Here is a 26,870-nt window from a genome sequence, read left to right as displayed (position 1 = left end):
CTCATTTATTTCAAAGAACTGATCTTCTTGGTTCCTATCTCAAAAACATGTGTCACCTGAAAATGTCATTGATTTCTCTTATTTATATAACGTAAGGCATGCACAGTCCTCATGTAATTAGGAAAGAACCAATTATTCTGGTACAAAAATATAAATGGCCAATACATACATCAAAAAGTTTGATATTTCTCATAAAACAGCCAAGAGTGAAACATTTTGAACTCTCAAGTGAATGATGAGATTTCTTGGTTTTGTTGTTCTCTTTATCACAGTAATTAGTGTGGTGAGTGAGACTCTCTCACATTCTGCTGAGGGGGACTCAAACATTGAGATAACCTTTCAGAGGGTAGTCTGGCAACAGGTAACCAGAACTTAAGGGTGTATACGACTAGAAATTTCACTTCTAGGGGTTTATTCTAAGTAGAAGACTAAAGATGAATATAAGATTTAATCTGCAAGGATGATCATCTCAGCAATGTTTATGATAGTGAAAATTAGGAAAAACCACAACATATAAAAATAGACATCTGTTATATAAATTATTATGTGTCTACACAGTGGAATGGTATCTAGTCATTAAAGAATATATCTCTGAAGGATATTTCATGTAAAGAAAGATGTCAATTGTATCTCAATAAAAGTTCTTAAAGAAAAAAAAAGATGTTATAATAATGCTGAGTGAAGAGAAAAACAGAATTCTGAACTGCAGAGGCAGTACCATCTCACATTTTTAATATATGCATGTACATGTGAACATATATATTTACAGATAATATACAAATATTATACAGTGAGGATGCAAATATAGATAGAGTAGAGGGTAGAAGGACACACACTCCTTTGCCTATAGCTGTTATCATGGGGTGGCAGAATAGTGAGTGGCTTTAATTTTCTTTAAAAATCTTTCCCACTTTCTGGCCATAGTACCCAAAGAAAACTACAGATTTAATATAATCCTTATCAAATTACCCATGACATTTTCCACTGAACTAGAACAAATAATCCTAAAATTTATATGGAAACATAAAAGTCCCAGAATTGCCAAAGCAACCCTGAGGAAAAAGAACAAAGCAGGAGACAAAACCTCCCACACTTCAGACAATACTATAGAGCTACAGTAATCAAAACAGCATGGTATTGGCACAAAAACAGACATATAGATCAATGGAATGGAATAGAGAGCCCAGAAATAAACCCACACACCTACACTCAGTTAATCTTTGACAAGGAGGCAAGAATATACAATGGAGAAAAGACAGTCTTTTCAGCAAGTGATTTTGGGAAAGCTGGACAGTCACATGTAAACCAATAAAATTAGAACACACCCTCACAGCATATAACAAAATAAACTCAAAATGGCTTAATGACTTAAATATAAGACACGACACCATAAAACTCTTAGAAGAGAACATAGGCAAAACATTCTCTGACATAAATTGCACCAATGTTTTCTTAGGTCAGTCTCCCAAGGCAATAGAAATAAATGCAAAAATAAACAAATGGAACCTAATCAAACTACATGCATCTGTACAGCAAAGAAAACAATAAATAAAATGAAAAAACAACCTATGGACCAGGAGAAAATATTTGCAAATGATGTGACCGACAAGGGCTTAATATCCAAAATATACAAACAGCTCATATAACTCAATAACAAAAAAACAAACAACCCAATTGAAAAATGGGCAGAAGACCCAAATAGATATTTCTCCAAAGAATATGGACAGATGGCCATCAGACACATGAAAAGATGCTCAACATCGCTAATTATTAGAGAAATGGAAATCAAAACTACAATGAGGTACCACCTCACACTGGTCAGAATGGCCATCATTAAAAAGTCTATAAAATAGCAAATGCCAGAGAGGGCATGGAGAAAAGGGAACTCTCCTATGCTGTTGATGGGAATGTAAATTGGTGCAGCCATTATGTAAAATGATATGGAGATTCCTCAAAAAATTAAAAATAGAGTTGCCATATGATCCCGCAATTCCACTCCTGGGAGTATATCCAGACAAAACTATAATTCAAAAAAATGCATGCACCCCAACGTTCACTGCAACACTATTTACAATAGCCAAGGCATGGAAACAACCTAAATGTCCACTGACAGATGATAAAGATGTGTTCTGTATACACAATGGAATACTATTCAGTCTTAAAAAAGAATGAAATAATGCCATGTGCAGCAACATGGATTATCATATTAGAGTGAAGTACTAGAGATTATCATACTAGTATCATACTAGTAGCTAAACATACTAGAGATTATCATGCTAAGTGAAGTAAGTCAGAAAGAGAAAGACAAATACCACATGATATCACTTACATGTGGAATCTAAAATAAGACACAAATGGACTTATCTCCAAAACAGAAACAGACTCACAGATGTAAAGAACAGATTTGTGGTTGCCAAGGGGGTGGGGTGGGGGAGGGATGGATTGAGGGTTTGGGATTAACAGATACAAATGATTATACAGAGAATGGATAAACAAGGTCCTACTACACAGCACAGGGAACTATATTCAGTATCTTGTGATATACCATAATGGAAAGAATATGAAAAATAATGCATATATATGCATAACTGTATCACTTTGTTATAGAGTAGAAATTAACACAATATTGTAAATCAACTATACTTCAACAAAATAAATTTAAAAACACTTTCCCATTTTCTAAAATTTCAACAGTGGACATGCACTGTTTTTAAAAACATATTTTTAATGTGCTGATTTTATAATCTTTATATATATGTATAAATGTGATATGATTCTAGTTTTGTGTAATTTTTTGATAGAAAAATGGCAGAGAAAAATTAAGGACAATTATTATGTAATCATTTATTTAAAAAATAAAAAATCTGATCCTCTATAAAATATATAATATCATAAAGGAAATTTAGAAATAAAATACATGCTATTAAAAAAATATACAATATAAATAAAATATCACTTGTCTAAACAATGATAGAAACCAAAGGATAACTTTGGGGGAAATAGTCTTACTAGTCTTTTATTTTGTTTCTATAGAACACTTCTTTGTTGGACAGCTTAACATGATGCATGGAGATTTTGCTATCTCTCTAATAAATAGTTTTATTCATGTGGCTGCACTGATGTTAGAATATAAGTTAATGAAGAGCACATAGATAATTCCACAATTGACATTTAGATTATCTTCAACAGGTCAGCAAAGTTCCAATGCCTAGAACAAGGTGTGGGACATTGTATTAACAGATGCTCAACAGACACTTGTCTGATGATTCTGTATGTTGATCCTTCTAAGGAGGGAGAGATGATGCAGAACCGTGTATTTTTTTAGTACAGTTCTTGAACTGTGGTAAGTGCTCTACAGAAGCACACTGAATTCGAATTATTCAGGAGGGTCCCCAAAGGTTTTGTGCCAATAACCTGGACCACACAGGCTGGGTTGATTTTAGACCAAAAGCAGCTGTGAGGGAAAGTGCCGAAGAGCCAAGGCACAAATGAGGTAGTTTGACTTGCTTAAGGAACTGCAAATAGGCTATTTCTAAATAAAATACAACCTGGTTGTGGCAGTTAGTTTAGGGTTTAGGGTTGTTTTTGTTTGTTTGTTTTTTGGGGTTTTTTTTTTTTTTTGAGTTGTATAGAAAGTCAGGTTAGAAAAGAAAGCAGACAGAGGCCAAATTATGGTGCCTTTAAAGCCCTGAAGTAATAGGGGATTTTCTACAGTCTCGGGCTTGAGTGGGAGTGAATAACTATGCAATGATTTTCTTATTAGTCAGGGCCTCGAAATTGCTTTCTCATGCCCCACTTATTGTTATTCACGTTCCCTCGATTGCATGAAGGGAGCCCTGGAGGAAGGAAGAGCATTTATCATTTAGCCAGACATTTCTGCTCGGGTTTTAGATACAAGTGTTTACATAAATGGTGGTTAATGGCTTTCCATTTGGAATTGTTTACAACAGAATACTGTCTTTCGGATATAATTCTGTTAAAACACTGACATAAATCAGAAACACGAAAGCTGTTTTAAGGCTCCAGTCATTTTTGGCACAAAAGATGGACACTGCCCTTTCATTAGAAGACGTATCTTGTGGCTCGCTCTTATGCACATGTAGGAAATATCACACACACAGTTTTCATTTTCTAATCTGTAGAGAAGCCCTTCTAAGAGGAATGAGCCTAGAAATGTGGGGATATCACTGAGTCAGAAACGGTACCAAGAGAAAAGCCGTGAGTAGGAATCATGCAGGAGAGCCCTATGGGAAATGATCAGCTTCCCTTGTATCACTGTGAGGTAGGCAACTCATCCATTAAGATAAACTCTGATGGAATAACACATTTGAATAAGAAAATGTGTAATGCATGCATTAATGTGAAAACAGACAATGCTCTACGGAGTAAGTAATTTCAAGGTGAACTGCCTTATGATGGGGCAAGGGAGGGGGGCTTTTAAACTTTTTCAACCACGACCTACAGCACAAAACACATCTTGTATTGCATCCCAGTATACATGCAGGTGAAACTGATATAATGGAACACTTGTCTTTGCTGCTTGTGAAGCACTCTAAAAATTATTTTATTCTGTTTCTTTAAAACATTATTCAAAATTCACTAAAGCAATTTCATTACCCTGATGAGTCACTATTCCCAACTACTTCAAGAGAGTAATCCATTTGACTGCCTCCTTCCAGATATTTTCTTCCTATTTCCTCAGATAAAATGCTTATAACCACATTTTATGAACTAATTAAAGTGAGAAAGCAGATGACTCAAGGTCATGACCCAGAGGAATTTTCAAAATGATAGAAATTATGGTATTATCTTAAGCATAAATGCAGGCAGCCACATAGCATAAGAAGTGCTAATTAAAATTTTAAAAAAAGGTCCAGACCCAAAGGTCCCCTTCTTACCAGCTTATCAGCTGCAATGACCAAAGTTCTATGAAAGAAGCAAAATGTGTCAACAGCTAGAGGGTTAGATTTATTTTGGTTTTGTTTTTTTGTTTCAGTTTGACACCTTATCACCTGAAAACCCAATCCTCTAGCTAGCCAAAGTAGCCATAAACGTCACTGCCTACGCTTCTGACTTTTTCTCAAGGTCAAGAGCAGCAAAGAAACTTGGGCTCCACTCTCACATAAAGAGAGCAAAGACCTTGCTCCTATTGGTGATGATCCAGACACAGCAGGACTCACCTGCTGGTTTCTGACCCCCATTCTGACTGATGGTGTGCTATCAACCTGGGGCAGCCCCACCTCCATCCAGCAGGCAGGCCCCAGCAGGGCAGAGGGCGAACCCTGGTGGGCCAGATTCCCAGTGCTTCCCTCTACTGGGATGAAGGTAACAGGCAGTGTCTGCTGAGCTCTTCCTGTCTGTCAGGCACTATGGCTAAGTCCCATCCCACAAGACTGTCCGAATTATGGTCCCAGAGCCAATGGATTCATCTTTATAACAAAAATTGTCTCCCCTCCGTTCTATACGGCACCCACTAGCTGCCCCCGGTGCAGCCTCTCTGCGCTTCTCATCTATGCTGGATTAATGGACAACTTTATGTAAGAATCTGGATGGAACTGTACTAATTATGAAGCAGATGAAGCTGAAGGGAGAAAATGTGCAAAGACAGACAAGTAAATGTCATTTCCATGTAGTGTGAGATGTGCTTCAATGGGGGAAGATCAAGGGTCAAGCCCAGCCCTGTGGAAAGTTGCTGTCAGGGAGTGGGGGCTGAAGAACGAGTCTGAGGTAGGGATGCAAAGGAACAAAGGACGGATGTTCTAGGAAGGAGACGATGTGTATGAGGTCCAGAGTGAAAAGGAAGAATGTCATGTTGGAATTTCGGGAGGGTGAAGGTGGTAAACCGAAGTTTGGAATTTACCCTGAGAGAAAACAGGAGCCAACAGGAGCCATCTCATTGTAATAAACAGGATTAAACAGATCTGATTTATATGCCTTACATAAAGCCCAGGTTGCAGGATGGAGCAGGGATGGATTAGAGGGGGCAAGTGAGGAGGCAGTACCATGGTGATCTGAATCAGGATGATGTCAGTGGAAACATGGAAAACTAGGGAGATGGAAGAAATCTTTAGTAGTCAAAAGGTACAAACTCCCAGGTGTAAGAAAACTAAGTTTAGGGGATGTAATATACAGCGTGGTAACTAGAGTTGACAATACTAGAGTTAACAGTATTGTATATTTGAAGAATGCTAAGAGAATAGATCTTAGAAGTTGTCATCACACACACAAATTTGTAATTATGTGAGGTGCTGGCTGTTAACTAACCTAATTCTGATCATCATTTTACAATATACATATTTCCCTTCCCAAATCATTACGTTGTACACCTAAAATTAATACGTTACATGACAATTGCATCTCAATTCTTTTTAAAAAGAAAGAAACCTTTAAGTGCTGACTTGACAAGACTTGGTCACTGACTGGCTGTGGACATGAGGCTGTGACTAAAGATGACCTCAAGTTTTGCGGCACACAATTGGGTGCGTGGTGGCCCCAGGGATCAGGAGTAGCAGCAAGTCTGGGGGCGGGGGAAGCTAGTGAGTTTTTACTTTTACTTTTCTTTACAGCACGAACCAAGTCTTCCATTACAGCCCTCTGATTGGGAGGAAATGGGATGGAACATAAGAGAGGAGAGGAATGTATCTCCTCTCTTTGTGGGTAAAGTGAAGTGAAACCGCTTAGGGGCCATGAATATTTATAAATTCAGTCTGACGTTTTTCTCTTTTTTTGTCATAAGCCATATCTATTCTTTAATAAAAATATTAAAAGAATAGAGAAGCATCCTCAGGGCCGATCTATCCATGGGGCTTGGCAGGCACAGTCCTGAGGGTCCACGGTACTTTCGAGCCCACGAAATTTCACCTTAATTGCTTTTAAAGTCAGAAGAAAAACATACATAAGATAATAGTGAATATATAATAATGAATCCAGCCTGGGTTACAGTCATCTTTATAACAATGCAGACTTAAAATATGCATTTTAATATTGTTTTACAGAGGAAGCTGCCCACAAAGGTGAAAGCATCTGGGGCTCGTGAAAGTCATAACGTGGCTGTGGTATAGATAACTACATATCATGTCTAGACCTATAGGCCTCTACATATACAATACATATATGAAATATATGTCCATCTATCTGAATATCTCCCTACGTATCATCACCCCAGATCCCACCACCTCAATTAGGTTTCTTCTTTTACCCCCAATTTTTTCAGTAGTTTAAAAAAACTGTGTTAAACCTTGTATCTAAATCTACATGACTGCTCAGTGGAGTGCAAACGCTTCACCCTTTCTATGGGTAAGTTGTAAAGGAATAAAAAGCTTTAAATTTTCAGACCATTTGACACAGAGCTTCTACTAAGAATTAATTCTCAGGAAATAATCAGATGGAATTACAAGGATGGTCATCGCAGTGCTGTTTCCACTAAAAAAAATGGAAACATCCCTAAATATTCTGTAATAAGAGTCTGGTTAAATTAATTAGAGTTGATCTACTCAATGAAATATTAGGCACCCTTAAACAATGACACGTGTAATTATATATTTATTGTTGTAGGAAGATAGCCACAATATATGAAATAGAAAGAATAGGATATTTTAAATATTATGGTTTCTTATCATAATGGAAAAGATACATACCAATCTACCTTGGTGGTAAGATAATGGATAATTATTAGTTTTGCTTCTCTGCATTTAAAATTTTTTCAACAATGAGTATATATTACATTGGGTTAAAAAATACTAAAAGTATGTATTCTTTGATTCAGGTTCTGTTGGTAGCCATTTAACTATGAAAATTACTAAAGCTGTGTGCAAATATTAGCCACAAAGATACAGTTCTCCATCATCAAGTCCCACACGCTGAGTAGGATTTGTCTGTACTCACTGTCCCAACCCCTTTGCCCTCTCCTGCTGTTAACCCACCCAATCAGGCTCTATTCCCCACCCCTGCATTGAAACCACCCTTGCTCAGGTCACCTCAGACTTCCACGTTGCTAAAATCAATGTTGAATTCTCAATGCTTAACTCCACGGTCTGCAGCATTTCATACAGATAATCTCTCCTTCACCTTTAACTGAACTTTCTCTTGGTTCTCTTCCTACATCCCTATGATTCTGCTCCTAGTTCTTCCTCCTCTGCCCAACCTTCGCCTTTGGGGTGCTCAGGGATCAGTCCTGGAGCCTCTTCACTATTTTCATCCAATCTCATAACTTTAAATAGTGTCTATATGCTGATGATGCCCAAAGTTAAATCTCCAGCCCAGAAGCATCCTCTGAACTCTAGACACACATATTCAACTACAAAGTCAACATCCAAAGTCAACATTTGGATGTCCAAAAAGCATCACAACATTAACATGACCAAAACAGAACTGCTGATCTTCTATGCCCTACATCAACCTCAATGACAACTTCCAGCTTCTAGTTGTCCATCCTTGGCTCCTCCTTTTATTTCCTGGAACCCAACTGCTTTTCAGTATCTCCACTGCTAACACTCTGGTTCAAGACACCATTATCTCTCAGCTTGCTCTTGCTAGTGGAGTGTATTAACTTGCCTTCCCCTATAGTCCAATCTCAATAGATAAACCAAACCATTCTTTCAAATTCTAAGTCCTATAATATCACATGTATGCTCAATCCATCCCATCACTTCTTTTTTTTACTCAGAGTAAAAGCCAAATTTGTTACAGTGGCCTACAAGGGCCTGCAGAATGTCTCCTCCCTCCAACCCCCTTTATCTCCTGCTACTCTCCCCCAGGTTCTCTCTGCTCCTGCCACACTGGTCTTCTTGCACTTCTTTTCCAATGCTGGATACTCCTGCCTCAGGGCCTTTGCACTGCTATTTCCGCTTTCAAGAAAGCTCTTGACCAGATACTATCTTGGTCCACTCCCTCACTTCCTTCATATTTTTGATCAATGTCATCATCTCAGTGATGCAATGCAATGCATCCTTCTTTTTCTGTCTGATCTGTCTCTGTTGCATTTGTTAACCATGTGACATACTTCTCCATTTGCTTATTGTCTGTTTTTCTCCAAGTAAAATATATGCTACTTAAGAGAAGGGATGGTACTCTGTCTTATTTTACTGCCAGAGCCCCAATGCTAAGACTCTTAAGTATATTTACTGAGCAAATGTTCATCCTGACGCCCTTTATAAAAACAAAAATTTGTAAACAATATAAACATCTGTCAATAAGAGACCCACAGTTTCAGAAAATGGGATACTATTTATATCTATATCCACAAGATGGCCATATATACGAAATGGAATACTATTCAACTGTTGAAAGTTTGCATAAACTACAAATGAATATATTTACTGAAAGGAAAGAGGTTTATAACACCTTAAGGGAAAAGAATCAAATTACGAAGTAATATGCATGACGTTAGCTCATTTTTATAAGGAAAATTTGTTAAAGTAGATGCATTAAGGTAAACTCCTAATCCAAAATAAAAATTTTTTAAATGATCAAAACAGTCAATCCCACGAAGTCTTAAATTTGAGGTTTTCTCTGATAATATTAATGACACAGAAGAGCAGCAGGATTAGTTCTGACCTGGCCACGTTGGGATGGTCTGTGCACATTTGTAGGATTTTACAGACTCCATTGCAAAGCAATTCCTCAAACCATTAAATAGCCAATAAAAGCCACAGAACCATTAGAGCTGTACTTCTTGGAGTGGGGATAGGTATGACTTGCAGAAATGTTAAGTAGCATTTGGATTTAGGCTTGTGTCTTCTTCCAAGTTTCAGGATTATTTAAACGCGCCTGTTTCCAAGTAAAGATGGGTGAGGCAGCTGCTTCAGCCCCCGACAGCCCCGCCGCATCATGGAGCGAGGCAAGAGCCACCAAACCCAGCCGAGAGGATGACAAGGTGGGAAAAGACATGGTGAAATCAGCTAGGCAGGGAAGAATGAAGTGAGAGGAATGTTTTTTGCCATTTCCTTTATCTTTTCTGGCAAAACTAAGGTTTAATTCTTCTCAAATGACTCTTTGCTGGCAATAAAGTTGATATTTCAAAGGAGGAAAACATTGAGAGGGGGAAAAGCACATTTAACTACATTTTATATTCAAAAGGTGAGAGCAATCACATCTGCAAGTTTTTCAGTTCGTGCTGGGTGGCTGACATGGCTAGGAGCCCCTCTCACGAGGTCTTTGGGCAACTCTTTAATTCTCTTGCATACAATCCACTAACCAATCTAGGTTATATACATGTCACTGGAGAACTGATGATGGCAAAGTTCTAATTAACTAATGCAGTGGTTAGGGTCACTTTATTGGGTTGATAAAAAGGACTCTGCTTAACACAGCAGTTTTAGACCTGGCGGCCACCTGGGCAATAACAATGTTTTCATCAGAGGAAACTGAGGACCACACAGGAGACAAGATTTATCTAGAGCTGGTCAGTAGTGGATCTAGAACTAGATTCCAGGTCTTTTAGTGCCCAATCTAGAGCTCTTACCACCCCCTAAAGATAACTGTGTAACCATGACCCAAATTACCATGGGGAAGGGACAGGGGGTTCAAAAGAGATTCCCAAACCTAGGAGAGGCCAGTCCGGCTGCCTAGGAATGCACTGGAGAGTTTATAAAACACGCCGATTTCTGGATTCCACTGCAGGAGTTTATATACCACGGAAGTTCCCCCAAGTAAATCTGATGCATGGCCAAGTTCAGGAATCACTGGCCTGGATTATACAAGACAGAAGAGCAAAGAAACCAGCAGATTTCTATGAAAAAAAATGCAAGTCATTCTCCTTACTCACTCTATGAAAAAAACGACATGGAAATATGCAATTATAAAGCTCAAAATAGCTTCTTCAGGAGAAAAAAAAAAAATGATTCACACTTCTAAAGATGCTCAGGCCACAGCTGCAATCTGTTCTTGTGGCCAAAACCCTTGGAAAGCCCAATTAAGGGAAGCCATATTGGGCTTGACTGCTGGGACCCAAAGCTGTGTCCTGCTCTCTGGAGACAGGGAAGGACCACACTCCAGAGAGACACACAGGCAGCTGGCACTGACCTTTAAGGAGCTGGCAGCTTGGCTTCCTAATCTACAGCTGCCATCGCATGGGATCTGGCTCCCTGTGGGTCCTAGTGACTGGACGCACCTGCCTGGGCAGGAGGCCTCTTGGGAGGAGCAGTTTACTGGCCTCTCACTGGAGTCCAAGCTCTGGACTGGTCAAAGTCTGCCCTGTTTCCCAAGCAAGGAGGTGGGCAGAAAAGAAGAAGCAAGCTGAGAGCTGTCTGGAGGCAGATGGGGAATATAATAAATTAGGAAGTCACACAGCTGTGTGTTCTGAAACACAAGATTGAAAATAGATAATTTTTTCCTCTTTGGGGAACATACTGTAGTGTTGATATTTTCTAATTCAAATTTGGACCCAGGAGGCCTTCTCACAAAATTACCCTGGGGAGGAGGGCAGGGGGTGTGGGGAGGGATGAAGAGGAGTCCTTTTGTGTAACTCATTCTCACCTACGTTAGAAGAGAAAAGGATGTTATTTGAGAGGTTTTGGGGTAAAACACAGCGTTCATAAAAATTTAGCGATGTCTGAAAAATGTTTTTGGAACTGACCCTGAAGCAAATAGAAAGCTACTCTTTTCGTGCATTAAATACTTCTTAAATGCAGATTCCTGTAAAACACCAGGCCAGAGGCTAGCATGGAACGGAAATTCACTCTGAGTCTAGTCCTCGAAGTGCTTACAGTCTGCAGGGAAGACAAGGCATTCTTTAAAAAATGAAAGCAGTGGTTGATAATTCTGCACTGTAGTTAAAAGTAAACAGCACAATAATATCCCTTAATCGTTAACTACATCTAATGTCTTAGTGACCACAGTCTACTTAATCTTTCCCAAAGTCTCAGGTCCTTCATTTGTAAATGGAGATGCTTAAGGGTTAACAGAGTATTGACCTCACAGAATTGTCTGCCAAATAGAAATCATCTAATAAATAGCAGTGGTTTTGTTTTTTAAATAAATTCTTTCTGCTCATCTTTAAATCAACAAGCGGTTTTTGATTGAAGTTCAAGTGCCAGGGTTGGGAGATTCCACTGGTATCTATCTCCTAATCTATTCTAGCAACCAGGAAAATCTCTCCATCTAAAGGCCTCAGATTAAGAATGAGAAGTTTTAAAAGGCATCCTTAGAGCTTCTGTCCTTCGCTGCTTTCCCAAACAATGGGGACTCCCTGAGGGTCCAACACTGTAGGAATTGTGTTAAAGACCGAAGCTGTGGGTATGCTCCTGGGTTTTTGTTTGTCTGTTTTTGTTTTGCTCATGTATATTTTGGTTTTAGAAACCTTATAATTTAGCAGTTCATCACCATTTCAGTGCAGTCTGGTATCCTGATTCTGTAGTTTTAATTTCTTTCTTTTTCTGGTCTATTTTATTCTGCTTTACCATCTATTTGAATTTTCCATCATTCTGCATGTACTTTCCCTCTAATTTCATGCCTCTAAATTCATCCCTCCCAAATTAATATTCTACTTTTACAGCATCCTAGGACCTTTTAGCTCATGACCTGGTGCGACACAATCCTACAACAAATGCTTAGGAAGTGTGATTAATGCTCTGGAGAAAAATAGCCTGTAGGTCCAACCCAGGGTTTGGAAGAGACAGACATCTGCAGAACTAGGGGAAGATGGTTTTCACACTTCACATTTTTGGAGTGAGACTAGTAACTTTAATACTAGATTGATTTCCCAGATGACGAGTGAAGATACCGTACATGCAAACAGCCTGCTTCAGCTACTGGGATCACTTTACTTTTATGGTTTTTTTAAAATGATGTTTCTACTTATATAAGAAGCTGCATGTCCTGAAATCCATAGCTTTTCATATATATAATCACTAGATTTTAGGTAAGCCACATCCCCAGTGTCATAGAAGAACAGAGGGAAGGTGATGACACTTTCATCATATACGCCCCTGACCTGCACCGAGGAGGTGGCAGGTAGCAGTGAGCCTCTCTCAGACCTCCAGCAGCGAGCAGATGTTCTGAGCTAGGCTCCCGCCACTGCTTCCACTATGATGCTTTATCCAGTGACACCCCAAACCTTCCTCCCCACACCCATCCTAGGAAGCCGCTTGCTAAGCGGGGCTCCTAGCACCTTTCGCTCTCTCTAAGAGACATCAGGCCAGAGCTGGATCCAATTTAAAATAATTTTTATTTATTTTGATTTTTTAAATTATATTAAAACTTTTTCTGCCACAAAACACATTTTTTTCATATTTTCCAAATATTCCCTATTGTGAATGTGTGTGTGTATAGAGAGAGAGAGAGAGAGAATGGTAAAGGAATTATGGCAAAATGTTAAAACAACAGTAGGCAAACCATGGTGAAAGGTATATATGAATGAGTTCTTTGGACTTTCTTGCAAAAAAAAATTTTTTTTAAAAAGATATATTTTTATTTCCACTGATTTTTCATTGCTCTGCCTTATCAATTCTTCTTTACCAATTTTCACCTTCTTATTCTTCCAAATGAACTCTACAATCATTCTGTGAAGTTCCCGTCCTAGATCCCATTGGTGTTTTGGAACGAGATACGAGTCTGCACACTGACTGAGGAACTTAGATCTTGATCAAAAACTTTATTCAGGTCTTTCCGTAACATCTTACAAAAAAACCCAAATGAGCTTTTTAGCCAGCCGAATATCAGTGTTTTCCTATCAGGAAGAAAACATTTGCTTATTTACTTATTTAAAAATTGCGCTGCATATCTTAGTAAAATCTTACAGTTTTCTTCACATTAGTCCAAGATGTTTTCCATTAGGATTATTCCAAAGCAGTTTACATTTTTATTGCCACTGCTAGAAAAACCCTTTTTATCCATTTTATAATTAACTAATTACTGCTGACATATGGAAATGCTACTAAGTTCTGTTTATCCACTATGTAGCTACTCTTCTGAATTATATTAATCCTAACAGCTTTTTCTTTGTTTCTTCAGGGATTTCTAGATAGATATTTTTGTTTTCTATAATTTAAAATACTTTGTTTCTATCAATGCATTGTTGTACCTCTATTTGTGTCTGGTGAATATCAGCATCCTTTGCATCCTACTCTAGTTCCAGTTTTTAATGGCAAAGCTGTTTTGTTATTACCATTTTAAACATCATGTTGGCTTGTTGCTTTATAGTAGTTTTAAAAATGATGCTAAGAATGTATCCTACTCGATCTTTAACAAGTGAAAAAAATGATACAAATGAACTTACTTACAAAACAGAAACAGACTCACAGATTTAGAGAACAAACTTATGTTTACCAGGGAGGAATGGTAGGGAGGGGGAATAGGGAGTTTGGGATTGAGGTGTACACACTGCTGTATTTAAAATGGATAACCAGCAAGGGCCTACTGTATAGCACAGGGAACTCTGCTCAATATTATGTAACAACCTAAATGGGAAAATAATTTGAAAAAGAATAGATACATGTATATGTATAACTTAATCACTTTGTTGTACACCCAAAACTAACACAACTTTGTTAACCAACTACACTACAACATAAAATAAAAAGTTAAAAAAGAAATAAATATATTAAATGTTATCAAATACTATTTTGGATTCATTGAAATTAACATTTCAGTTTTCATAGACTTTATTCAGGTAAGATGGGCATTGATCTGTTTTCTATTACTGAGCTCCTGTGGCTTCCTGGGACAAACAAATCTTTGAGCCAAATTCAAGATCCATCGCTAGTAAATACAGGCCTTTATAACATGCACTTTGCAAATCCATTTTTCATAATCCATTTTCAGTGTTATTTTTATTTGCCTTGGTTTTCAACATTTATTTATTTTCAAATTATCTTTATGATTTTCTATAAACCACCTCAACTTGTAGGGGAAACAGGAAAACAAATTAAAGGGAAAATACTCTTAATGCAGTAGAAAGTTCAACAGAAGAGACAAAGTGCAACAGGAGTTTAGAGGAGGATGTGATGCCTTCCTACTGCGGGGGTCAGGGGAGGAATCAAAACGGTCACCCACATGTGATGTTTAAGATGAACCTAGAGGAAAAGTATTTCTATAAGGCAGAAGAAGACAACAGGCAATGGTGTTCTTTCAACGTGTCTGTTTCTCTCTTCATTATGAGGCTGGGCAAATCTACCAGGCTCCCCTCTGAACCTATAACCTAAGAGACAACAGGAATGGATACCGATTGTTTCCAGTTATATATCTTTCCAGAAATAATGTAAAAAGGGGCAAGTCCTTAAAAAAAAAACCTATGGTAAATATAATTTCATCTATTCATAACTGAGATGTGCCTGATATAGTCTTCAAAGTGCCAAGTTTAATTTCTTTCAGCAATCATTTCCTATGGAGACAAACATTACACTGTGATTCAGAAGGATCTACAAGGACTGTCTTCTGAAACGCCAACAAACCACCACAGAACTTCAGAGTCTTATGACGACCACTAAATGCACAGAAAGAGTACGCTTTCCTATGCGATGGGATACATTTCTGTGTCCCTGAATCTGTGCATATTTGAGTGAATGTTATTTCCTTCAAGAAGACAGCATTTTACAGTGAACAAAACACTTTAACCTACATCCCTCATCTGAGAATCAAATGAGGATGAGGATGAGGATGAGGATAGGGATGAGGATGAGGATGATTTTCCCATGTTATGAATGGGAGACTAAGGAGCAGGATGGCTTAACTATCCTGACAAAAGACAAAATCGGTTATGTCTATTACCCAGGGCTTCTGATTCTGATTACAAGAGTCAGATCCTCTGTCTTGTGGTACTACTATTATAAATCCTAATATCGGTTTTAAAACTATTCTAAACAACCACACTGGAATGACTTTTGTACTCTCCTATGACATTTTAAATTGGGGCCAAAAGCGCATGCAACTTTTTAAATCCAGGCTCAGGCCTAGAATATTTTTTGTTTGTCTGTTTTTACACTAAACTTAAGGTTGCAGTAGAGTAGGAAAGCAGAAGTAGAATATAAACATTTAAGACAGAGTCAAGATCTGAGAGGTTTCAACTTTCCATGGAGCATAGGTACAAGTTAGTATTAGGAGGAAAAATGTCCTTAACAGGTTTAATTGTTAAAAGCTAATTTTCTTGAGTTTCCTTTTGCCAGGCTGTTCTAAGAGTGGAAGTGATGGATGGTACTTCTCAAAGTACGAAAACACCAATGTCCCAGAGTTAAGTGTCTATTCTAATTGCTGTGCACTCCAAAGAGTCCTTCAGAATGCTCATCTGTGTTATTTTTACTTGCTAAAGCAGAGGTGTCTTGGTGATGAATTAACATGATGCTTCACTCAGCACCACTGGTGTGTTATAATAAATATTTCCACTGAAAGACAAAGCGAGGAAATGTGGAACATCTTCATAGTGTATGATGTAGATTTCATTCTCATTTTTTAAAAAGAAGTAGAAATTTTAATCTAATTATGTATGGTCAAACAGGTGAAGACAGCAAAATTGTTTCAGAGAAATGTGAAGGCTTCAATCACAAATGTATGTCCATTCTGCCCTTCAGAACACACCTGAGAATAACTCACACACAAAAGCATAGCTGAGGAAGAGGAAATATCCATTTGCTAAAAGGAAAGTAAGGCAGTGGAGCCCTAGTAGCGTAGTGATGAAAAATGAAATACATTATAATCAAACTTCAATTTCCATTTTTCTGCAACCTTTGATATTGCTACTTAAAAAAATACAGTGCTTTTCCCCAACTCCCAATAAAGGCAAAATGACAGAGGGCTGTAATCTGACTTCAATTTGTTATAGTTTTTTTTGCAGCAGGAAGGACAATGCAGAAAACATTAAAGTAAAGGGACAGAATTAAGGGTTTCAAGTAGCTTTTTCCCTTATATTAACAGAATCCAATTTTCTTCAGCTCTCTACCATCCTGTGGCCACTCAGGGAAGGCTGGCTTCAATCTAGGGAGAAGCTAATGACTGCTGTGACCTTCAGAAGGTTCCATTTCCCTCTCAATGACTGCGTTAGGCACAGACCATAGTGTTAGCCAATGATACATGAAAGTTTGTTGTAGGGTTTTTGGGTCTATGGCCATACCAGCCTGAACGCACCCTGTCTCCTCTGAAGGGCTCTTGGAAACATTTTTGCACACCTAAAGGAGACTCACTGCAAGAGGCAGCTTCTTTTTGTCCATGGGGAGCTAGGCAGGCTGTACCTTGTGATGGTAGCCTCCATTTTGCTACCAGCATGAGGACAAATTTGGTACACCAAGCATGGCAGAACCAAAAGATGGAAAGACCTTGGCTCCTTGGTGACATCACTGAACAGATGACCAACCCCAGGACCTACTCAACTCTGAAACTGTGACCCTCAATAAGTATTCTTCTTACACTGGCCACTTGGAGTTGGGATTTTGATTACTTGACGCTGAAAGCCTCCTCACTGACCCCCAACTGATGATCTGGGCCGGGGCTAGAGGAAGGTACGCTTGTCCCCGGTCCTGCCACTGCACATGGTTATGCTTGCAAGTTCTTGTCACACCCAGAAAACATAATCCACTTCTAGAATTTTATGCACAGAACTAGAACATTTCTTCCTCTTAAAATCCTCCTGCTGGTTCCCACTGCCTGGTAAAGTCCAAACTCCTCTGCACTACAAATCCTTATAATCTGAACCATGGCTCTTCTGACAGCATCTCCTCCATTTGCCTGCTCCCTCAAGCCTTCTGCTTCAGCCACACTGAAGTGCAGTCCCTTGGTATCGGCAGGGGGTTGGTTCCAGGACTGGCTGAATCCAAGGACATAGAACCTGAGGATGTGGAGGGCCAGCTGCACAATTCTCTGAACTTCCCGATCTTTTCACCGACAGTTCTCCCTGCCCAGAATTTTCAACAGCTGCTACCAACCGTACATACACACGGGCCTGCCTGGTTATTCTTCTCATCATCTTTGTGATTCCACACACTCAAGTATCTCTTGTTGGAAGATGTGACATCTTCCAAGATTTTCTCTTCCTCAGCCTGTCTGGAACCCCATGAACAGAAAAAACTGAACACTACCTCCTAGTGACATTAATATAACGTAAATGTAATTTACAAATAATAAGATATTTGTTTATGTGAAAGACTCTCCAGGTAGCATGTGAACTGCTTGAGGATGCAGTGTGTGTTCTAAGTCCCTGTCATCAGGGATTAGAGCCTAACTCATAGAAGAGGAGCCCTAGCTATTGAATGAATGAATGAATGAATGAATGAGAGACAAAAAGAAATATTCTCATTCTGACTATAACTGGAATATAACTGAATGAGGTGCTACCTACTCAAAGGATAAGTAGTTAACCTATCTGTATCAGGAATCAAGTTTTCCTTGCCTCCCTCAATGATTTATTATTGCTTTGCAGACACTACTGCAATAATAAAAATAACAGTAACATTTTTAGCTCCCCTTAGGAGCAGGGTTTCTTCATAAGGATTCATAGCTGTAAGGAGTGTCTATGCATTTGTCTGTGTTATGCCTCCCTTCTTTGGTAAGGAAACCACTTCCTGCTTCCCCCCATCCTCTCCCACCCCCACACTCACAAACACACCTCTTCTTTTGAAAACTTGCTCCCTCTGCTTCAATCCTGTTCTTCTAAGTGGGGCTCACAATTCTACAACCCAGGCCATGGGGATCTGTGACTACATCCAGGACCACAGCACTCTTTCTGGTGATTTTTAAAATTGAAACTAAGAGACACAAATTCCTTGCTCTCAAACGATCCTCATGAAGAAAGCAGGTTTTAAAAAAATTTTAGTCAAAACGTAGAGAGTGAAGAAACAAGGGATATTGTTCCAGGTTCTGGTTCCAGCTGTCACTTAACCCAGAGCACTCTCCCTCCCTCGCTTAACCTGCAGTTTGTTTGTGAAAAGTAAGATCCTATCACTTGCAAAAAAAACTGCTCATCTTCCACTTAAAGCAATCCATTATCTCATTTAACACTCCCAACAACTATGTGCAGCAGATACTACCTTTACTTTACGGATAAGGAACCAGAAGCTCAGAACAGAAAAGAAGCATGCCCAAGGCATCTGATCAATAGCTGAGCTGTAATTCAAGATGGGTCATTCAGATGCCAAAATGCAAACACTCGACTTTCATGCCTCTTTCTGCAGCATTCTTTGGGCAACTGAACACCAGTTTGAGCTCAGCGACCCTAGACAATGGGCAGTAAGTGCCAGTCTTCTCTTCATTAATAAACACGGATGCTATTGATCTTGATTAACTCCTGGGGGTGTTACAGACTTCAATTAAATAACCTTGGTAAAGTGCTCTAAGAATATAAATAGGTATTGTTTTTTAGACCACACTATTAAACAATTGTATCTTACAATGCCAATAATTGGGATGCAGAAAAATAGAGCTCTTTAAAAAGTAATCTAAAAAGAAAAAAATCTGTGCATAAATATTTGGTATTAGTAATTTAACTGAACATTAGAATGTTTGCTTTAGACACCAAGATATAATTGGTATTTTGGAAGTGGGTTTCCTCAAATGACCTTAAGTTAAATCAAAAGGGAAGGCATTTCTAGAAAATTGAATCTTTCTACTTTTGTAGAAAAAAATCAGTTAGAATTTTAATTGGGTACTTCTCTGGTCTCAGTACTTGCTTATAGATGTAATGTGACCATGATCTTCCAGGTCAATTATTAACACAAATCATGAATTTAGGAATGGAGAAAAGCAAACACACACAAACCAAAGGAAGATAGATTTGTGTGTGAACCTAAATTTCCTCAGAAGAAAAATAGATATCTCCTCCAACATAAGGGTTCACTCAGATTTACTTTTTCTATTAGTCATTTATTTAATATGGCAATGAACAAAAGGCAATCCATTAAAAAGCAATTTTCCTCTTACTACAGGGTGTTTCATCACTTGATGTCTGGCACTCAATCAGAATGTAGCAATCCTTTAATATTTTATGAGCAGAAAACAACTTATTTGGGCACGTAGCCTTCAGAAACATGGGAGTCTTTGGTAGGCCTTGCAAAATGTCAAGGATGGCCTTTGCAGCCCGTGGAGGATGAATACAGGTCAACCTGAAAGCTCAAACTATTGAAATGGGAAAATTATGCTTTAGAACAGATAATGGGTGTGTGTGTGTGTGTGTATACATTATAACTAATAGGAAAAAATGTCAGTTCCAACTCATTCTTACACTTTCCCAAATGGAAGACTGATTCTGGGGGACAGAGACCATACCTGGTTCACCTTTGTACCTGCAATGTCCAGAATAGTCCCTGGCACATTGTAAATAATCTGTAGATTTTTATTAAACAAATGAGTAAGTGCATTTGTCATCTTAGATGAAGGAAGCTTGCCATGAGTATGCCAGGTCTCAGCTGTTCAAGCCCAATCTCACTGCAGAGACCAGACCTGACCAAGGGCTGAGCAAACTGTGGCAGAATGTTGAAAGCCTTCTCTGCAGCAGAAGGCCTCACCTTCTGGAATAATACATGGTGCAAAGACAGCATCTGGGGCACCTCCAGAGATCCCAGAGGTATTCGCCTTCATCTCCACTCTGTTACCTCAGCCCATAGGTATGGGATTCTATCCTGGTTCCCGGCTTGGCTACCAGGTCCTCAAAAGTCTGGGAAGGCTGCGCTATACCAGCTAGAGGTCAGCCCCTATTCTGTACCAATTCCCTCTCCCAAAGCACAGAATGACATTCACCTGAGCAGCACTGTGTTCTCAGACTTCTGCCACCAAGCTTCCCAACCGCCCACCCGATGGGGCCCCACTGACAAAGAGGAGAGTCCAAATGAGATCCACATTCACGTTGCCCACACACAGTCTGAAATGTGGCCATCTTGTCGAAGTTAGTTTCCCTAGGTTGAATACTATCCGTTCCCAGGGTACTCCTCTTACGCCTACCCCTGCAATTTCAGCCACCGCGGTTACCTGTGATTCACCCGAAATGAATGCAACTACTCAAATCATCACCCCAAATACTACAGTCTGGAGAAAATGTATGAATATAAGTGCACAGTGAAATTTGCGAGTCTATTACCCCAGGACACAAAGGTCACAAGTGGCAGAGATGGAACCCAGCTGCCCCTTGTCCCCAATATCCCCCTTCTAGTTCGTCATATCTCTGTTCTGTGCTAACTTTTAACATGTGCTTTGGGCAAAGGAGAGGGAGCAGAAAGCTGAGTATGGCAGTCAAAGCACACAAGCATATACTCTCTACTGCCATCAAGATGAGAGCAGATAGCCAAAAGCAGGCCCCTGGGGAAGACGAAATGAAAGCAGGGCAAGAAAAGGACACTGCAGGGCAATAACCTGCACTGCAGGGCAATAACCTGCAGCCAAGAAGAGCATGACTGTTCTCCAGTTTCTCAAAATCCTGGATGGTCTTGCAGGGCTTTTTAGCAGGGACTTTCTACAGTTTCCCCATCAAACTGAAATAAATGTGAAATAGTTACGGTTATCAGACTGAGGATTCAGGAGGATTTGTTTGATTTAGGACTTTAATCCTTCAGTGGAACACACAGTAAGCTACACAGCAGACATCAATCTCCACAAGTTAGTCAAACGAAGAGTAGGAAGGATAACTCACGTCAAGGATTCAGGTAAAATGAAATGTTAACATTGGTGGTAAGTGAACCCGAGCAGATTGACACGCAATCCTCAGATCAGGCTGCTACTCTGTTAATGCAAAAATGCCCTAATTTGGGCTCCTAAGTAATGAACTTTCATGGCAATTCCACATCCACTTCAGCTTCTTTCCCCCACACACCCACACAGGAGGATGATAACATCTGCTGTGCGTGGTCAAATAGGCTCATATTCTTAGTTTTATCCGTGTTAAGTTCTAATTTTCTTAATTTACCTTAGCAGTGCCGGTAGTCAGTTCTGAACTATAAATAAAATATAACCCCCTTGCCAATTTAATCTTTAGATCCCTTCCCATTAATCATTTCAGACCATTATTTTAAACTCTCAAGCAGGTAACTAAATATTTATGCTTTCACAATAATACCAAACACTAGACATTTCTCTGGTATAAACAGCCTTCTCTGGTGCCCATGCTATTAAGCCTACAAGAAAAGATTTATATGTGTGTCGGCTCTATAGCTATTGGAAAGAATGGAATTCAGCCGCTATAGACTCAATACTAACAATGTTTGCAGGTCAGATTAAATGAGATTTGCCTTAACAGGTTAAAGCCAAAGTATGCCAGTGAGGAAAAGGCAAGAAAATTATCATGCTCTCTATTTCTAGATTCTAGAAATCCTCTCTAAATTTTGTAACATAAGAAAGAAAAAGAGCAATAAGCCTATCTCTGACCACATTTTTCATGATCAGCTAGCCCACTTCCTTCAATAATTCCTTCTTTCGTAGAGAAAGCATTCTAAACAAGAAAAATACCAGAAGCAAGAAGATTTCATTAAGGTATGCAATATTTCTTTATATAAGAAAGATATTTCAAAAAAAAAAGAAAAGAAAATGATCTACTGATATCTTAAAAATTGGAATTTTTAAAATCTATAGATCTTTTTCCTAAACAAAGTAACATACACTCACTTCTTAATACACACCTATTTTCATAATATTTGAAAATCAGTCACAATACTTGCATGTTTTTCTATTCCTGTATATTTTAATAACATTTGTTCCCAGGGCAGACATGCAGAAACATACTGGAAACCTGAGCCAAACGATGTTTGGTCCATGGGGATGCCTGTGCTCAGCTGTCAGCACCTTGGGAGCCCTGCGTGTAGGTCAGGGAACTGCCCTGGAAGCTGGGTCTCTGCCAAGCTTCACACCCTGTGGGAAACAAGTGTACTTACGCAGCTCGCCCACTTTCAAGATCTCACACAGCATCTTGGTCAGCTCTATACTACTGCGGCCAAAGGGACATTCATGCTTATCTTCTCGGCTACTGTTCTCAAGCACAATCTGCAAGCAGGAAAGGGAACAGGTCAGAAAGGAAAGTCAGTTTGCAGAAAACATCAAAAATGTTGGCTCTACTACAACAGAGAAACAGATCCACTCCAGACCACCAAACTAGGGCTCCTGAGGGCAGAACAAAATTGTACTCTACGTATATTCTCTGCATATAGGACTGAAAGCTCTCATGTTTTCCAAATCTCCTAAAACCCTTTTCAACTCTGTAAGAGGATATTTTGCTCCTTGGTTTCCACTTACACAGAGGTGCCCATGGAGAGTTTTTTTTTTAAATAGTACTATAAGGACATTTTTACTTAAGTGACAAAACCACTCTCTTGTTCTTCCAGTCATATCTTCCCTTTCCGGGGAATAGCAACTCTCCTTCTATGATTTCTGCTCCTACATTTTTTTTCTTTTTTTTAATATTCTTTTCCATTATGGTTTATCATAGGATACTGAATACAGTTCTCTGTGCTATACAGTAGGACCTTGTTGTTTATCCATTCTATACATAAAAGCTTACATCTGCTAACCCCAACTTCCCACTCAATCCCTCCCCAACGCCCTCTGCCCTGGCAACCACCAGTCTGTTCTCTATGTCCATGATTCTGTTTTTGTTTCTTAGATAGGTTCATTTCGTTCAATCGACAGCAGTAACTGAGTACCTATTATCTACCAAGAAGATGCCTAGGCCCATAAAGTGGAAAACAAGACCAGGGCTCTGACCTATAGGAGCATCCATTCTAATCAAGGGAGACAGATAAAACAAAAGAGGTCATTACAGTTTACAACAAGTTCTACGGAAAAAAAAAAAGTAACGGTTGAGATGGTAAAGACTAACAGGGAAGGCTTGGGGAGGAGAATGTAGATAACCAGATGACTACAGGTAACCAAAGGATGAGATAGAGCTTGCCATGTCAAGGTCTTGGAGAAGGAATATTCCATGCAGAGATCAAGGACAGAGCCCCTGAGTTAAGTAAGATGTGTTTTGGACACAACCTCTGCACACTGCTTGGTCTACCATGTGGAGGGGTCTGGAGCTGTACAGGGCAGTGTTCAGGTTCCTGGAGCCTGAGCGGGGCGGAGTGAGTCTGATTGTGTAGAGGTGGGCCAAAACCACAGCCCCAGGGCTGCAGAGTGGCTCCCTCAGTTATAGTCGGAATACCCCAGGTCCTGAGGTGCTAACCAGGAGGTTTAGACACGTGAGCGATGTGACCTGATTTGTTTTGAAAAGATCTTCAGGTGTAAGGAATGGATAGTAGGAACTAAGAAAGTGCAGTCCTTCTGGAGGGCCTGCAGCGTCCCTGGCAGAGGTGAGGGTGGCTGAGACCGAGCCTTCGCAGTGCACTCAGCACACGGTAAGTGATCAAAAAAAGGCAAGGAGTACACACAAGGAATGAACAGGGGAAGGTGTTTAGGAAAGAGAGATAAAAGAAGACTATTTGGAAGGAGTGAAGAGGAAAGAAGGAGAAAATAAAAAGGGGAAGAAAGAAAAATAAATGAAAATGCTGTTTTATTGACACAGACTGGGTTCCAAATAGAGAGGGAGCATAGTATAGGGTGAATGGTTTAAAACCAAAGGAGCAGAATTTCAGTACAAACATGTTGCCATTGTTTTCTGCACAAACATCGTAACAATGACACCCATACACACCCACACACATAATTATTATATGCACGGATGGTACCGTACAAATCAACCCTTTCCATTTGGGGATATTCCTTCCAGCACGGCATTTTTGAAGGCTTCACCATTGTTGCTTTATCACCCTTATGATCACCCAAGAAGTCGACGAACCATCCCATTTTGTGGGACTTGTCAACCCACGCAGCCCATGCTCACCTAAATAATTATGCACTGAATATCAGCATGAACCTAGCCTTTGCTGTCCTTGGGATCACGATAAAAATTCTTTCTTACAGTCTCTTTAGCCAACATGTGCTCTGAGTCGGTGGTTTTCCCTCTGAGAAAGCTGATCATAAACTCCAACTAAATCCCTTCTCCTGCCACGCAGGAAGGACCAGCACTGGAGTCCTGGAAAGGCTCTGCCCCTCTTCATGGTCTCTTTTGGAAATTTGCCTGAACGTGAAACTCACTCTCCTGAGCCTGAATCACCCCCTTCCTCTTAGGAGAATTCTTTCTGGTTCTAACCAGGAATCGCAGTTCAGGAAAGCAGGAGTGAAGAATATCTAAGGTCCCATCAATCAGTGAATCTTTCTTTCTCTTCGCAAATGTTTGTGCCTGAGACAGTCCCCTCAAGGAGCAAATCTGAATCTCTTGATGATGGGGAAGTGAATGGGGAAAATAGAGCAAGAGGACAGAACTTAAAGAAGAGACAGGAGACAGGTAGTTTTCAGCCAGCCCCAAGCTCCCAGTGAGGACATTCCCTGGCATTTCACATTAACATTCTATTAACATTTCATGAACACATCAATATTTAATGAGGCTGTGATCTGAATACACTGTAGGTGGAATTACTGCAGCCAATAAATGTTCCGAAAACATTTCTAAGGCACTGTTTATTATCAGGCACTAAATTAAGGAGTAATTTAAGTAACCAATATGTAAATCAGCTTGGAAAAGCCCTTCTCTTTACTCTTTAATGCACCATCCATCTTATCATATTTACCCACCTAAAGAAAAATAAACTCTCCTTCTTGACTGGTTTCTTAAGACAAGGCTGACACAAATCTTTCAAGTTGCTTGTGTGGGCTTTAAGGTCAACATTGTCTTTTCTCTGAATTTTTTTATTGGAGTATAATTGCTTTACAATGTTGTGTTCGTTTCTGCTGTACAATGAAGTGAGTCAGCTGTATGTATACATATATCCCCTCCCTCTTGGACCTCCCTCCCCATCCCACCCATCTAGATCATCACAGAGCACTGAGCTGAGCTCCCTGTGCTATACTGCAGGTTCTAGCTATCTATTTTACATACGGTAGTGTATTTATGTCAAACATAATCTCCCAATTCATCCCACCCTCCCCTTCCTCCACTGCGTCCACACATCTGTTTTCTACGTCTATGTCTCTATTCCTGCCCTGGAACTAGGTTCATCTGTACCATTTTTGTAGATTCCACATACATGCATTAATATACAATATTTGTTTTTCTCTTTCTGGCTGACTTCACTCTGTATGACAGACTCTAGGTCCATCCACATCTCTACAAATGACCCAGTTTCATTCCTTTTTATGGCTGAGTAATATTCCCTTGAATATATGTACCACATCTTCTTTATTCATTCTTCTGTTGGTGGGCATTTAGGTTGTTTCCATGTCTTGGCTATTGTAAATCGTGCTTCAATGAACATTGGGGTACATGTGTCTTTGTCACATGTACCCCAGTTCAGAAAAGGCTATGATTATGAATGTTACTAATAAGATATTACTATAGTGAGAGATCATTCTTGGACTAGACAGTAGTGGCTTTTTCTTTAACTTAATACACTCATATATCTATTTTCAATTTCAACATTCTGGTATTAACCATGTTTACCTGAGATATTTTGAATTCTATCTGGAAATATCAAAGCATATTTCTCATCTGTATTTTTTCCCTCACTCTTTGGTTTTAAAAGCAAACATACTGGAACAGAAGCCTCGATGGATGGAGTACATATTTAAAAACCTGCTATTATCACTCATTTTAGAATACTTCATTCACCGAAAAGCTGTAAACTGTCTATGTATTTTATAAAACACTGAGGGACTTCCCTAGTGGTCCAGCGGTTAAGACTCCATGCTTCCAATACAGGGAATGAGGGTTCAGTCCCTGGTAAGGGAACTAAGACAAGGAACTAAGATCCCACATGCTATGCAGTGCAGCCAAAAATTAAAACAAAACAAAACAAAACAAAAAACCACTGGATATTTGTGCAATATTAAATATAAGACATTTGATTAGATACTTTACATTTACAGAGTATATTTACATATTTTCTATCCACTGATCCCCAACAAGTCCATAAGATCAATAAGGCAGATATTATTAT

At 39.3% G+C, this 26,870-nt stretch overlaps 1 protein-coding gene across 2 annotated transcripts in view; it reads right to left on the bottom strand.

The window, feature by feature from the left end:
- Window positions 1-26,870, bottom strand: part of ELMO1 (engulfment and cell motility 1) — a 508,334-nt gene that overhangs the window by 207,945 nt on the left and 273,519 nt on the right. For both annotated transcript variants that reach the window (XM_057730899.1, XM_057730900.1), the window contains one exon: window positions 22,776-22,884. In XM_057730899.1, the coding sequence (XP_057586882.1) occupies window positions 22,776-22,884 (109 nt within the window). The remainder of the gene's footprint in view (window positions 1-22,775; window positions 22,885-26,870) is intronic.

Source organism: Hippopotamus amphibius, chromosome 4 (assembly GCF_030028045.1).
Source record: "Hippopotamus amphibius kiboko isolate mHipAmp2 chromosome 4, mHipAmp2.hap2, whole genome shotgun sequence".
Lineage (NCBI taxonomy): Eukaryota > Metazoa > Chordata > Mammalia > Artiodactyla > Hippopotamidae > Hippopotamus > Hippopotamus amphibius.
The sequence above is the reverse complement of the archived record's forward strand: the minus strand, read 5'-3'. Positions and strand labels throughout refer to the sequence as shown.